The following is a 15,047-nucleotide window of genomic DNA, read 5'->3' as shown; positions in this document are numbered from 1 at the left end:
TTTTGTATGAACTTTAGATGGGTTGTTGATTTCAGTTTTATTCTTCTACTTATTGTTTAGCCTAGGTTGCTGTTAGTGTGAGCTCTCTATATACTATTCTATATACTATTGGTCTATCCAGAGGGCAAGATGCCTGAATTTAGCACTGAGGCATCCCTCTGGTTCCTTGCTGGCTGAGTGACAGGACAGATCTCTGTGTAACGTAATTGCCTGCTTTCCTGGTCCCTTAAATGTGGGTCTATTCTAAAGTTGAAGGTTTTATCAAAAGAAATTTGGACTGACAAGTTTCTATGTCATGAAGTAAGGATCATCATTTTTTCAGACTTGCCATCAGTTTCTATAAGCCAGGCTATTTTTCTCACAAAAACATAGCAAAATTATTCTCACAGAATAGAGATTATTATCCCACAAAAGGATAGTGATTTGATTTGATGTTGCGATGAATTCTCCAGTACAATCATATTTCCTTCCCATCTGCAGCGTAACTTGGAGAAGCCACAGAGGACAAACCTTCACTGCCTGGTGGAGTGTGTGGTCAACTGTCAGCTCTCGGGATGGACAGCTTGGACAGAGTGCTCACAGACTTGTGGCCTCGGAGGTATGTGGCTTTCCTGTGTTGGTTTCCATGAAACAATTCAGTTTTTAAGTACCTCTTTGTATGCCATAGCTTGATAAATGAGCATAAGGCATGTTGGCCACGTGAGGCTGACCCAGGGGAGCAGAGAAAGGGAGCCTGACTTCTTAACAGTCCTTTTGTTTTATTGTATTTTATTTCTTGAAGTATACTTCACTTACAGTGTTGTGTCAATCTCTGCTATACAGCAAGATGACTCAGTTATACACATATGGACATTCTTTTTTTCTTAATATTCTTTTCCATTATGGCTTATCATGGGATATTGAATATAGCTCCCTGTGCTATACAGTAGTACACTGTTGTTTATCCACTCCATATATAATAGTTTATCTCTGCTAATCCCAAACTCCCACTCCTTCCTTCCCAAACTCCCTCCCCCTTGGAAACCATGAATCTGATCTCTAAGTTCATTTGTGTTATATTTTGGACTCCATGTATAAGTAATATCATATAGTATTTGTCTTCCTCTTTCTCATTTACTTCCCTTAGTATGATAATCTCAAATTGTATCCGTGTTGCTGCATATGGCATTATTTTGTTCTTTTTTATGGCTGAGTAGTACAAGGCAGAGGGTGAAGAACTGGCCTGGTAACAGTGGCAGACACCAGAGGGGGCACTGGCCCTGTGAGATGGTGTTTATTCTGAAGGTCCTAAGTTCAACAAACTCAAAAAATGTTGACCTCCATGGTTTTTGGAAGAAGTGTGTGTTCTATAAGTCAAACTGGCTCCTGTATCAGGTAAACCCCTAATAACAGTGACTTTGTATCATATTGTGCTGTGCTTAGTCGCTCAGTCATGTCCGACTCTGTGACCCTATGGACTGTAGCCCACCAGGCTCCTCTGTCCATGGGAATTCTCCAGGCAAGAATACTAGAGTGGGTTGCTATGTTCTCCTCCAGGAGATCTTCCCAACCCAGGAATCGAACCCAGGTCTCCCACATTGCAGGCGGATTTTTTACCATCTGAGCCACCAGGAAGCCCAGAACTGGTATAGGTAGCATATCCCTTCTCCAGGGAATCTTCATGACCCAGAAATTGAACCAGTGTCTCCTGCATTGCAGGCAGATTCTTTACCAGCTGAGCTACCAAGGAAGCCCCTAGTATCATGGGTTAGAGACTAATTTTTCACTCACATAAAGGGAGGGGTAGTGTCTGCTTCACAGAGTCCATCAAGAACACAGGTTGATGGAGGCCCTACCACTTAAACATAATCAAATTTTTCTGGAAGATGATATCACGCTGGTCCTGTGGAGGTTTTTTTATGGACCAGGGTGGAAGTTATATACATCTCTACTATCTTTACTCTACTGAATAAAATTTGGTCCCATTTCTCCAGTTCAGTGCAAGATAGCAGAGCAGGAAATGTAGTTTCTTGATGACCAATCACTTCTTAGCAACAGTATTATGGAGGAAACAGTTCCTGTGGAGGAAAGGGAGGATAAACCTTTGCTGAACAAATAGCAATTAATACCAAAGTTCCCAGGTAAGTAATGCACAATGGCAGGGAATGCAGAAGGCAGCTGGTGCTCAGGAGCTAGGTAAATGGCAACATGGATGGCACTTGAGCCAGGGACCAAGAGATGTGCATGTAAAGAGAATAAGGAGAGTGTACCAGGAAAGCACAGAGCTGAGGTTTAGGATAGGATTCTGGTCCCAAAAAAGAGTTACAGTTTATCTAAGGTAAATGACAGAAATTTGGAGTAGGGACCTAGGGAAAATCCTGCTATATAGGTAATCACAAAGTAGAGGAGGAGAAGGAAGAACTGCATGTTGCAGGAATCATGGAATCTGGTAGGGAGATGGGGCTAAAAACCCTGGATCTGATCACCAAACAAAGACAGTTGGAAGGGATTTTTTAGAAGCTCTGTGATTGGACCACTGCCACTGCGATATGGGCTCATCTCTAAGCTACTCACAAGTGAATATGCTGGGACTGTTAATACTTCTCTGCCTTAGTTGGGATTGTCTGAGGGACTGAGGCAGGATACAGCATGGCAGAGGGTCTCCTCTGTGAACTCAGCTCTCAGAGCCTGGAAAGAACAGAGCGGACAGCAGTACTCAGGATATGTATTAGGAAAACGTAGCTAAGGAAATTGAAATTTACTTCCTCAAAGAGCATCACTCGAAATGAAAATATGAGGCTCACAATGTCCAGTGATAACAGCATGCCATTTCGTGCACATCTGAGAGCCTGCAGAAGCACATCAGGAAACCAAGTGGTAAATCTTACGACCAAGATTTTGGTGAGTGACCTAAACTATTTTCTCAGTTATTCTGATTGGCAGCATGGTGTAGTTCCCAATTAGGCATCCACTTTAAGGTTGGGTAAATCCAGGTTTGAATTGTAGCTTTTTAGGCAAACGACTTACTCTTTCTGAGTCTCAGCTTCTTCATCTCTAAAATGGAATTCATGCACATTAGAGGCTTTGTTTAGGATTTGAGAATTAAATACAATGAAGTATATGTAGCCATAGAGCACAGTATCTGACACAGCATCGGTGTTTATTGTGTGTTAATGTTCATCTCCGCCCTCCTACCCACCAGTAGGAAAGACTTTTATCAGAGACTCCCTCCGATTTTATAAAGATTATCCCACAGACTCACTTTCTCTCATCATCTACTCTCACATCTCATCCTTCACCCCACTTAAAGTCCATACATTAAAATCACAAGCTAAGCAATGTTTTGAAAATGCAAATCTGAATAATTGTTTTTCTACTGACTTGAGTCATTTATCCATTAAATAAATACTAATGTGCCATTCATAGTACAATCAGTTGGACATAAAGCAGTGAGGGGAAAAAAGACAGTTTCCTTATTCCCATGATCCCCTGATACCTACAATCTAGTTGAGGGACAACAGACAACAAGCAAGTAGGTAATACTATGTGGAAATGAAAGCACTGACAGAGCGCTAATTATTTGCATTAGCGATGTGACGAATGGTTGCTACCCTGTCCAGAGTGATCCACCCTGATTATCCCACAGCCAGAAGCCCTGTAGTCTTATGCTCATGGCCCTCTGCCAGGAGGTGTGACTCTCACAGTGGTAAAGAGTAGCATTAAAAAGCAGAGAAAGGATGAAGTCCTGTATGGTGAGCACAGACCAAAGGACCTGTAGGATCTCACAGTGCCTGTCTGTCTGTTCCCACCACCCTTCTTTATCATGTTGGATCTCTCTGCTGCAATGTAGTATATTTCAGTCATAATCGTGAGTGTCTGCTTCCTTACACTTTGCCTCCCATGGAATATCTCACTGTTATCCCACTATCACTCGCTACTACTTTAATATGTATAAATTGAATCAATTTTCATATCTGTCTAAGGAATCAGTGATCTTTTTGGAGTTCTTCATGGGTGAATCCCTCTAGTTCCCATCAAACACGCTACATGGCATATCAGGGGAATCTCAGCTAACATTTGTCATTGCCCACGTGGTTCTGTGGGCTCCCAGGTGGTACAGTGGTAAAGAATCCACCTTCCAGTGCAGGAGACACAGGGGACGTGGGCTTAATCCCTGGGTCAGGAAGATCCCCTTGAGACAGGCATGGCAAACCTCCCCCCTGCCACAGGATTCTTGACTAGAGAATCCCATGGACAGAGGAACCTGGAGGGCTACAGTCCATGGAGTCACAAAGAGTGGACATGACTGTGTCATTGAGTACACAGAAGTGGTTCTGGACCATAGGGGGAAAGCTGGAAGGGGAAGAGCTTGCAGACTGGATCACAAGCCCAAAGGAAGTCAAACCCTGCTAGTGGTTATTTTCCTCTCTCTCTAATTGACATCATAAGTCTTAGGTATCATTAGTCCAGAATGTGTTCAATGCAAGGAGACAGATCCATTTATTATTATTCTTGTCCCCAAATCTTAATTCTGCCACTGTACAAAGTCAGTGAAACATGACAGATCTTCACGTTATGCTGATAAACAACCTTTGAAAATAGGACCCCAAATTGTAAGTTTAGTACCATAAAATATTACTTTGATTTTTTTAAGGAGTTCTGTTGGTGCTGTGGACTCATCAGACCTTGTTAGTCTAGTAGAAAAACAAAAACAAACAAGGAAAAGTCCTTTCCAAGTCTGAATCCCACTATTGGAGATTTCTAGGCAATTAGAGTTTGAACTTAAATTCATCTTTTGTAATCTTTAGAATAATAAACACTCAAAAGTTCCTAAGGAAAGTCACTGCATGAACGAAGGCACAGAATGAATTGCACAAAGCACTTGGAAGTCATGTGATAGCTTCTACTGCACATAAATATAGCGCTAGTTACAAATCATTTCTAGCTAGCTTCTAAGGGTCTGCTAGGATAACTTCTTGGGAATCCTTTCTTGACCTTGATCTCCTAAATTAAGATGCAATAGTGTCTTTTAAAAATATTCCATAATCCTGATATTAGGCAAACCCTCCAGGAATCTAAATGTATATGTACTCCATTTTCTTTATTTATTCAATCAAAATTTATAAAGTTTACACCTATTATCCTGACACCAACTGGTATATACTTTCATTGTCAAAAGAGATACTGTGGAAAAGAAATTATATGGAGATGCTCCTATTCTCACTTCTGTTCTTGAAGGCAGAACTGTAGAGAAGTTTGCTCACATATTTCACAACTACTCATTCGAAGTGTCCCCAAAGCCAGGCATTCTCCCAGGAGCTAAAAACACACTGTGTATAGAAAGGCTAAGATCCCAGGGAAACAAAGTCCCCTGACTTCATAAAACTAATATTTTAGTAGAGAACTAGATGGCAATGATAAGAAAGACAGGCAGATGACAAATAAATAAGTAAACATACACAAAGGTAACACACATCAATAAGCACCATGTTAAAAAAGTCATGAGATGGAGAATAACAAGTATTTGCAGGGAAGTGAGGGATGAAAGAAGAGAGGCCACGAAGGAGGTATTTCTGTCGGAATTCAATGATGAAGTGATGCTGTTCATGTCATTGCTGTTTTCTTCACTAGGCTTTTCAGGGTTTAATCTCTAAACAAGCCTTTTTTTGCATACCTGTTGCGTCCAAGGCTCTATATCAGGACCTCCAGACTTCAGTATAACAAGGACTATTTTTCTGATTTATTTGTGCCCAGTCTTTAAGAGTGGAGAAGGAAATGGCAACCCACTCCAGTGTTCTTGCCTGGAGAATCCCAGGGAGGAGGGAGCCTGGTGGGCTGCCATCTATGGGGTCGCACAGAGTCGGACATGACTAAAGCGACTTAGCAGCAGCAGCAGTCTTTAAGAAATAAAATGAAAAGTACAAAGAATAGGACACATCGCCCTTGAATTTTTAGGCATAGGCAGCTACCACCAGAACCATGCTGAGACAGTCTTCAGGTTCTATTCCTTTTATCTATTCTATTCCATTCCATTCCATCCCACCAGCCCTCAGGCTACCTCCCATTCCAGCCTTCCAGGTCTAGTCTTCCAGCACTGCTCTTCCCTGATCACTAATCCCTGGCAGCTGGAGAACTCTGTATTTAAACCATACCTTAATCCCCATGCAGCACAAGCTAAAAGTAACAAACAGTGAATAGTCAAAAGCCACAACATATGGCACAGATGAACTTGTTTCTTAAAAGAAACTGAACTCCTGGCGCTGAAAAGGTTGGAAGCTATCATTGAAAAACATCTGTGCCTTGTCTCTTCTAAAACGGTGTGCCCGCAGCTGTCTTTCAGATGAGCCGCTTTCTTTTTCCAACTAGTGATGGCAGCGGGGCAGGGACCACAAGAGGAGACAGAGTTTATTTAGTTACATTCAAGTTTGCAAACAAGTTGCTTGGGAGTCTGCCTTCAGCACCTGCTGCTCTCTGTTGACTTCTTTATCAAAAGCAAAATGCACACAATTGTCTCCTTTTAGGAAGTCACTGGGTTGTCAGGAAAATCCTGGTGAGCTGGGTGTTCTGGAAGCTTCCCCAGAGCCACACTTTGCCATCTAAACCAAAGAACTACCTTGATCTAAGATGAAATTTTGAAATGAGCTCTTTCTTTATTTCTGAAAGTCTGGATTATCTCTTTAATGTGCACCCGATGCTTGGCATATACCTTCTAATTGTGTTAAAGATTTCAAGGTCAGAATAGCTTGAATCTAATTTATTTCATGTTAAAGAGAGACCAATTCTAGGTTTCCACTAAGGGATCCTTTTAGATAGATTTCAAAGATCAAAGCGTGTAATAGAAGAGCTTAAATTTTGGATTAGTCATGTTCTTTGATGAATTTTCACCAGTTCAGTTTTATGCTGAACTCCCTAAATTTAGCATATCATGAATTATTCATAATTATTATTTAACTGATAACATTCCAAAAGGGTTATTAACCCCTTATGATTTGTTCCTCTTTCATATTTTAATTCAGTGCACATGAGTTTATAGTATTTTTCTACACTGTGTAACCCAGCCTGCCGCTTGTGTGTCCCAGATGGCATATGATTATCCTGTCAACTCTAACCCATAATGAAAAAATAATTTTATATTAACTGCAGAGAATCACAAGTTTGTGATTCCAGCTTTTTCATTTTTCTTTTTTTTAAAGACTTTAAAAGGCAAGCCAGTAACCTTCATTGTTAGTGTCAGAATAAATTATGATCACTGTAGTATCCCTGATCATATGCAGTCCAATAGCTGTAAAAGCTCAAACTTATTTACTATATCAAATAATTAGTTCCTATGACAAGGAACAAGAGGCTAAATTGTAGAATGGAAAAAAAATAAAGACTAGACAAGAATATCTAGTTTTCAAGGTGGCTTTTCCAAAGGCAAGTTAAGACTCTTGAGCCACCATTTGTAGACTTCACTTGAACTTTTTATCTGTAAAATGATGAATATTAGAATAATTACTCTTTAATATCTATTGGTCAAAGGCAGTTATTGGTGCCAGGAGTATTAGAATAACTCTTTATGAAAGTATTATGAAATTATAGGCATAATTGTAAAGGTAAGGTGACAGGCAATTAACCTGCTCAAGGTCACACAGCTTGTCAGTTGCAGAGGAAAGATTTGAACCCAAGTTCAGGTGTCTCCTAAGCCCCATTTTCTCCATTGTGCCCCTTCACGTCTGACACTGTATATGTAAGTGTTCACGTTATGCACATGGCCCTGGGTTGGGTACTAGGTTATTTTATTAAAATTCTCACAATTTATAGGTATATTTAAGAACAAGCAGAAGAAGTGGATCACAGGCTGAAACACAAAGGGCGGTGAGGGTTTTAAGACTCTCTGAATTGTAAGCCTCCTAAATGTATACTTGTTTCCTAATGTCCTAATACATTGACAATGTTGTATATTATCTAGTCCATCTAATTGGAATATAGCTGTGGGGAACCAACCTTCTAGATAGGGATTGTGTGAGTCTGATGGACAGAGAGCTTTATGATTGCCAGAATCACTTTCTGTGTCCTTCTCGTATTGCATCCCATGGGGAGAGCCTCATTGTGGGTATTTCTGCTGTATATTTACAGTGATCTGTTAAGTTTTGATACATTGGGTTTGAAATGTGATTGTTGGGAATGGAACTGAAAATAAGCAGCTAGAATCAGTTCAGTCTCCCAGTCATGTCCAACTCTTTGCAGCCCCAGGGATTGCAGCACGCCAGGCTTCCCTGTCCATTACCAATTCCTGGAGCTTGCTCAAACTCATGTCCATTGAGTCAGTGATGCCATCCAACCATTTCATCGTCTGTCATCCCCTTCTCCTTCTGCTTTCAATCTTTCCCAGCATCAGGATCTTTTCAAATGAGTCAGTTCTTTGCATCAGGTGGCCAAAGTTATTGGAGTTTCAGCTTCAGCATCAGTCCTTCCAATAAATATTCAGGACTGATTTAGGATTGAGTGGTTGGATCTTCTTGCAGTGCAAGGGACTCAAGAATCTTCTCCAACATCACAGTCCAAAGCATCAATTATTCGGTGCTCAGCTTTCTTTATGGTCCAACTCTCATATCCATACATGACTACTGGAAAAACCATAGCTTTGACTAGACAGACCTTTTTTGGCAATGTAATGTCTCTGCTTTTTAATATGCTGTCTAGGATTGTCTTCACTTTTATTCTAAGGAGCAAGCATCTTTTAATTTCATAGCTTCAGTTAGCATCTTCAGTGATTTTGGAGTCCAAGAAAATAATTTGTTACTATTTCCACTGTTTCACCATCTATTTGCCACGAAATGATGGAACCAGATGCTATGATCTTAGTTTTCTGAATGTTGAGCTTTAAGCCAACATTTTCACTCTTCTCTTTCACTTTCATCAAGAGGCTCTTTAGTTCTTCTTCACTTTCTGCCATAAGGGTGGTGTCATCTGCATATCTGAGGTTATTGATATTTCTCCCAGAAATCTTGATTCAAGCTTGTGCTTCCTCCAGCCCAGCGTTTCTCATGATGTACTCTGCATAGAAGTTAAATAAGCAGGGTGACAATATGCAGCCTTGACGTACTCCTTTTCCTATTTGGAGCCAGTCTGTTGTTCCATGTCTAGTTCTTAACTGTTGCTTCTTGACCTGCATACAGATTTCTCAGGCGGCAGGTCAGGTGGTCTGGTATTCCCATCTCCTTCAGAATTTTCCACAGTTTGTTGTGATCCACACAGTCAAACGTATTGGAATAATCAATAAAGCAGAAGTACATGTTTTTTCTAGAACTCTCTTTCTTTTACTATGTTCCAACAGATAGAATGCATACTCACTATCATGGAAAAATCTGGAGCTCTATTTCCAAGCAAAGGCAAAAATGCCTAATCTTCTGCCTTAACAGACCCACCTCTTTTCTATGATACCATGGTGTATCTTACCCTCTAAAATGTAATCTTGTTACTTCCTTGCTCCACTAACCTCACTCCCAAATACACGGTCATGGCTGGGACTGGTCTCTTTTACTCTGAATAACTTATGGAATCTTTGCTTGCCTAACCTGAGTGTTCTTTAGGATGAAAGATGTCTGGGTGCCTGAAGCAATTTTTAGACAAGTTAAGGAGTCCCTCTATAGGGGAAACTTGGGGCTTCCCTGATAGCTCAGTTGGTAAAGAGTCCACCTGCAATGCAGGAGACCCTGGTTCGGTTTCTGAGTCAGGAAGATCTGCTGGAGAAGGGATAAGCTACCGACTCCAGTATTCTTGGGCTTCCCTTGTGGCTCTGGTGGTAAAGAATCTGCCTGCAATGCAAGAGACCTGGGTTCGATCCCTGGGTTGGGAAGATCCCCTGGAGAAGGGAAAGGCTACCCATTCCAGTATTCTGGCCTGGAGAATTCCATGGACTGTATAGTGCATGGGGTCGCAAAAAGTTGGACATTACTGAGTGACTTTAACTTTCAGGGACTGTAGCTCTGAATGCAGGAATATTACTGCATCTTCTGTCTCTCGTGATGTTAAACATATGCTGAAGATCTATCTTTAGCTAGCAGCTCAAGACAATAATTTTTCTCCACCCTGTTACGTTGGAAAATAACCTTGATCCCAAATCCATGTCAATGCAGGATGTATACTTAAACTTGGCACTTAAAAATAAATTTGGATAAAAACTCCTTAGTGATGTTTGTGAAAAGTAGTAAAAAACAGATGTCCAGCATAAAGAACTGCATGAAATTAACTGAGCATTTTATATACAATCTGACTTCCTGATGCTTTTGGAAATTTACTCTGACAAATACCCAAAAGTGAATGAGTTGTCACAGAGAAAGTACTAGTGACATAATTTTAATTACCATTTTTTTTCTAAAGGAAAAATGACACACACAAATATAGGTGACACATTTATTGCAGAGGGCAGACCTAAGTGTACTTCTCAAACTTGTTCAAGTGGCCTTGAACAGGTATCATACCTGACTTGGACCAGATAAAATTTGTTGGAAAACAGATCATTTTGGAATTCGACCTATTTTTGTTACCATCCTTCTTGCTATGTGACTTAGCTAATTATTTAACTTCTCTGGGCTTCAGGTTACCACATATGAAATATGAGACTGGGATTCTTGTTGAAGTGATAGATTCCAGGGGCATGGGGAGAGTGGGTGCTTTCAGGTGAAGGGAGGCAAAAAAATCAGAAGAAGGAAGGGAAAAGAACTAAGCAAGAATATGCTACATCATCTCTATATCCTAGGACACTGTATTCACTCAATTAATTTAGGCCCTTCCTCCATAATGAGGAATAATTTTATAATGACCAGTGGAATTATACAATAAATTGCCTTAACCACAGAAACATATGTGATTAAAATTGGTAAATAGATTGGCATGACTGGCCATTAACAAGGTTTTTATAGTATCACTTTGTTTCTTTTTCATGTATTTTGTCATCTGCTAGTATTTTCTACTGATTAATATTAGGTGGTTGTTGTTCAGTTGCTCAGTTATGTCTGATTTTTTGAGACCCGATGGACTTCCCTGTCCTTCACTGTCTCTCGAAGTTTGCTCAAATTTATGTCCATTGAGTTGATGATCTCATCTTCTGTCACCCCCTTCTCTTCCTGCCCCCTCAATCTTTCCTGGCATGAGGGTCTTGTCCAATGAGTTGGCTTTTCACATCAGATCAGATCAGTCACTCAGTCGTGTCGGACTCTTTGCGACCCCATGAATCACAGCACGCCAGGCCTCCCTGTCCATCACCAACTCCCGGAGTTCACTGAGACTCACGTCCATCGAGTCAGTGATGCCATCCAGCCATCTCATCCTCTGTTGTCCCCTTCTCCTCTTGTCCCCAATCCCTCCCAGCACCAGAGTCTTTTCCAATGAGACAACTCTTCACATGAGGTGGCCAAAGTACTGGAGTTTCAGCTTTAGCATCATTCCTTCCAAAGAAATCCCAGGGCTGATCTCCTTCAGAATGGACTGGTTGGATCTCCTTGCAGTCCAAGGGACTCTCAAGAGTCTTCTCCAACACCACAGTTCAAAAGCATCAATTCTTCGGAGCTCAGCCTTCTTCACAGTCCAACTCTCACATCCATACATGACCACTGGAAAAACCATAGCCTTGACTAGACGGACCTTTGTTGGCAAAGTAATGTCTCTGCTTTTAAATACGCTATCTAGGTTGGTCATAACTTTCCTTCCAAGGAGTAAGCGTCTTTTAATTTCATGGCTGCAGTCACCATCTGCATTGGAGCTTCACCATCAGTCCTTCCAATGAATATTCAGGACTGATTTCTTTTAGGATTGACTGGTTTGATCTTCTTCCTGTCCAAGGGATTCTCAAGAGTCCTCTCCATCACCAAAGTTTAAAGCATCAATTCTTTGGCACTCAGCCTTGTTTATGGTCCAACCCTTATATCCATACATGACTATGGAAAAACCATAACTTTGACTATATAGACCTTTGTCAGCAAAATGATGTCTGCTTTTGAATATGCTGTCTAGGTTTGTTATAGCTTTTCTTCCAAGGAACAAGTATCTTTTAACATCATGGCTTCAGTCACATTCTGCAGTAATTTTGGAGCCCCCAAAAATAGTCTTTCACTATTTCCATTGTTTCCCCATTTATTTGCTATGAAATGATGGGACTGGATGCCATGATCTTAGTGTTTTGAATGTTGAGTTTTAAGCCAGCTTTTTCACTCTCTTCTTTCTCCCTCTTCAGGAGGCACCTTAGTTCCTCTTCACATTCTTCCGTAATGATGGTGTCATCTCCATATCTGAGATTACTGATATTTCTCCCGGAAATCTTGATTCCAGCTTGAGCTTCATCCAGCCCAGCATTTCACATGATGTACTCTGCATATAAGTTAAATAACCAGGGTGACAATATACAGCCTTGATATTAATATTAGGTAGCCAAAATATTAGGTGCCAAAATCTTAGGAACAAATTAATAAGAAAAAATACTTAAAGGCAGACACCTTTTATTCAGTAACCTAATTTTTGAGTGCATATCAGGAAGGACCATCATCACAGTCAGACATGACTTAGTGACTGAACCACCAAGAAGGACTATCATCACTTAAGGTCAGTGACACTGAACATCATCCTTTGTGGTGTAGGGGAGCCAGCCCCTATAGATGTCAGCTCAGGAGGACAATTCCCTGCCAGTGACTGTGCACCTGCCTTGAAAATTTAACTCATATTAAAACAAACAATTCCTAGGTGGAAAGCAAACCCGTAATAATAATTTTCAAATCACATTCTTTAAGCGCAAAGTGGCATCACATGCTGGTGTTTTTGTATTTTTTTTATGTCTGTGGCGCATTGGAGTATATAAGTATATTCATATGAATTGCTTAGACATTTTATTTAATGATCTGTTTAAGGTTAAATAAGTATGTTCTTCATTGCTCTATTATTCTTGTTTCCTTTCCAGTTTCCTATACAAATATATTTGCATTGTTTGCTTGGGTCTTATTCAAATTGTCCAGAGCTATGAAAACCATTATTTTCAGCTAATTCCATCAGTATCTGTCAGTATAGTCAGGGGCTTCATTGTTTAGAGCCTCCACTGTAACAGTGTTGGTGGTTGGCTACCTGGACCTGAAAGTATGGTCAGAACAGAGAACCACTGCATTTGACTCTTTTTATGAATGTATGCATTGACAAATATGTAACCAGTTTTGAGGAGTTCTTTTACTACTTAAAGTTTCCCACACCTTCCCTTTGTCAGTGGAGCCTCAGAGCAAAGCCTGACTACTGCTGAGCTCAATGGGAGTGTGATCTGGCCCAATATCCTTTAAACTTGTGTGTAGGCAGTAGAATTGGCCTCTCTTAGGGTTCCGTGTATACATGTGTGCATGTGCATGCATGTGTCACACTAGCATGCCTCATTATCTTTTTTTTTTTTTTTTCGGGAAGTCTCATCAGGCAATCCTTTTTCCTTAATTGCCAGAAATTATTGCTAATTTAATAGTAGGCCTAGTATCACTGTTGCTTATAATGAGTTTTCAATATTCCTCAAGGGAGGAGAGGAAAAGCTTTAGAGAGAATTGTAAGCAAACTTAACCTACTGTAAGCTAAGGTCTTTATTAAATTGGCAACGTATTTTAAAACCAGTGCTTTTCTCTCTTTTATAGCCTGAAGTGTAGATGAATAAGAGCATCAGTTTCTATATCTCATTGGTATTATCCATTAAACATATTGTCTATACCAACTATTGAATTCAGGTTTCAGATAGATTCAGAAATCCAAACAAGAGTTGTCTGGAAAGTGTCCAAGAAATTTCTCTCCTCCTCAGATTGGCTGCATGCAGATGTAGATGGCAGAAACCTTCTCTTTAACACTGAGGCCAGAGGAGTGCAGGCCAGGGTGTATCGGTTTTGGTGGGACCAGGCTGAATCATTACAGACTTCATAGTTGTGTGCACTTCATGTTATAAAGCCCAGTAGAACATGAGTATCATACTTTATATTCCCATTACAGGCTTGTTCCAGGGCCCTGTCAAGGAACTGATATAAAATAGTAGTTGTCAAAATAAATGTTTAAAAATATTAAGACTTAGCCAGCACCTGCTATATTTCAGATATGCTGTAGTTTCTATATGGTGTATTTTCATTCATATAACCAACATGAAGTTAGTCCAAGGAGTCCTCATCATCTCCTTAGTCTTTACCTGAATCAGCATAATTGTAAGATCTACAGGAAGCAGAACTCCTCATACTATCAAAATACCCACGGATGAACTGACCACTTGTAAAGCCATCCCCCAGTCAGTGAGCCTTCTGGAGTAACACATGTGCTCTGCCACTGCATCAGGGTATTTGCTGGTACATGTCTAGCTGCAAGTGGAATGTGTACCCATAAGAAAGGGGCACAAAATCAGGCAGTCTGTACACCAAAGATTAAAGGGAGCTCTTGAGAAAATTGATGAAAAGTAACTAAAATAAAAAGGTTCTATGACCAAACTATGAAACCCAGAAGTGATAACAATAAACCTTTCATAGGGTCATCATAAAATTATGTAAGAAATATCAATATTTATTCTTTCTGTTAATAACTACATAGTTGTAATTATCTTCATGTAAAAGCCTTTGACTGTGTGGATCACAGTAAACTGTGGAAAATTCTGAAAGAGGTGGGAAGACCAGACCACCTGACCTGCCTCTTGAGAAACCTATATGCAGGTCAGGAAGCAATAGTTAGAACTGGACATGGAACAACAGACTGATTCCAAATAGGAAAAGGAGTACGTCAAGGCTGTATATTGTCACCCTGCTTATTTAACTTATATGAAGAGTACATCATGAGAAACGCTGGGCTGGAAGAAGCACAAGCTCAAATCAAGATTGCCAGGAGAAATATCAATAACCCCAGATATGCAGATGACACCACCCATATGGCAGAAAGTGAAGAGGAACTCAAAAGCCTCTTGATGAAAGTGAAAGAGGAGAGTGAAAAAAAAAAGAGCTTTAAGCCAAAGCTCAACATTCAGAAAACGAAGATCATGGCATCTGGTCCCATCACTTCATGGGAAATAGATGGGGAAACAGTGAAAACAGTGTCAGACT

At 40.3% G+C, this 15,047-nt stretch overlaps 1 protein-coding gene across 2 annotated transcripts in view; it reads left to right on the top strand.

The window, feature by feature from the left end:
* The window catches only part of THSD7B (thrombospondin type 1 domain containing 7B), a 1,076,713-nt gene that overhangs the window by 1,024,165 nt on the left and 37,501 nt on the right, over positions 1 to 15,047 (top strand). For both annotated transcript variants that reach the window (XM_027561747.1, XM_027561740.1), the window contains one exon: positions 481 to 598. In XM_027561747.1, coding sequence (XP_027417548.1) covers positions 481 to 598 — 118 coding nt within the window. The remainder of the gene's footprint in view (positions 1 to 480; positions 599 to 15,047) is intronic.

The sequence above is a fragment of the Bos indicus x Bos taurus genome, chromosome 2 (genome assembly GCF_003369695.1).
Source record: "Bos indicus x Bos taurus breed Angus x Brahman F1 hybrid chromosome 2, Bos_hybrid_MaternalHap_v2.0, whole genome shotgun sequence".
NCBI lineage: Eukaryota > Metazoa > Chordata > Mammalia > Artiodactyla > Bovidae > Bos > Bos indicus x Bos taurus.
Note: the sequence above shows the minus strand (reverse complement) of the source record. Positions and strands in the feature narration are given on the sequence as shown.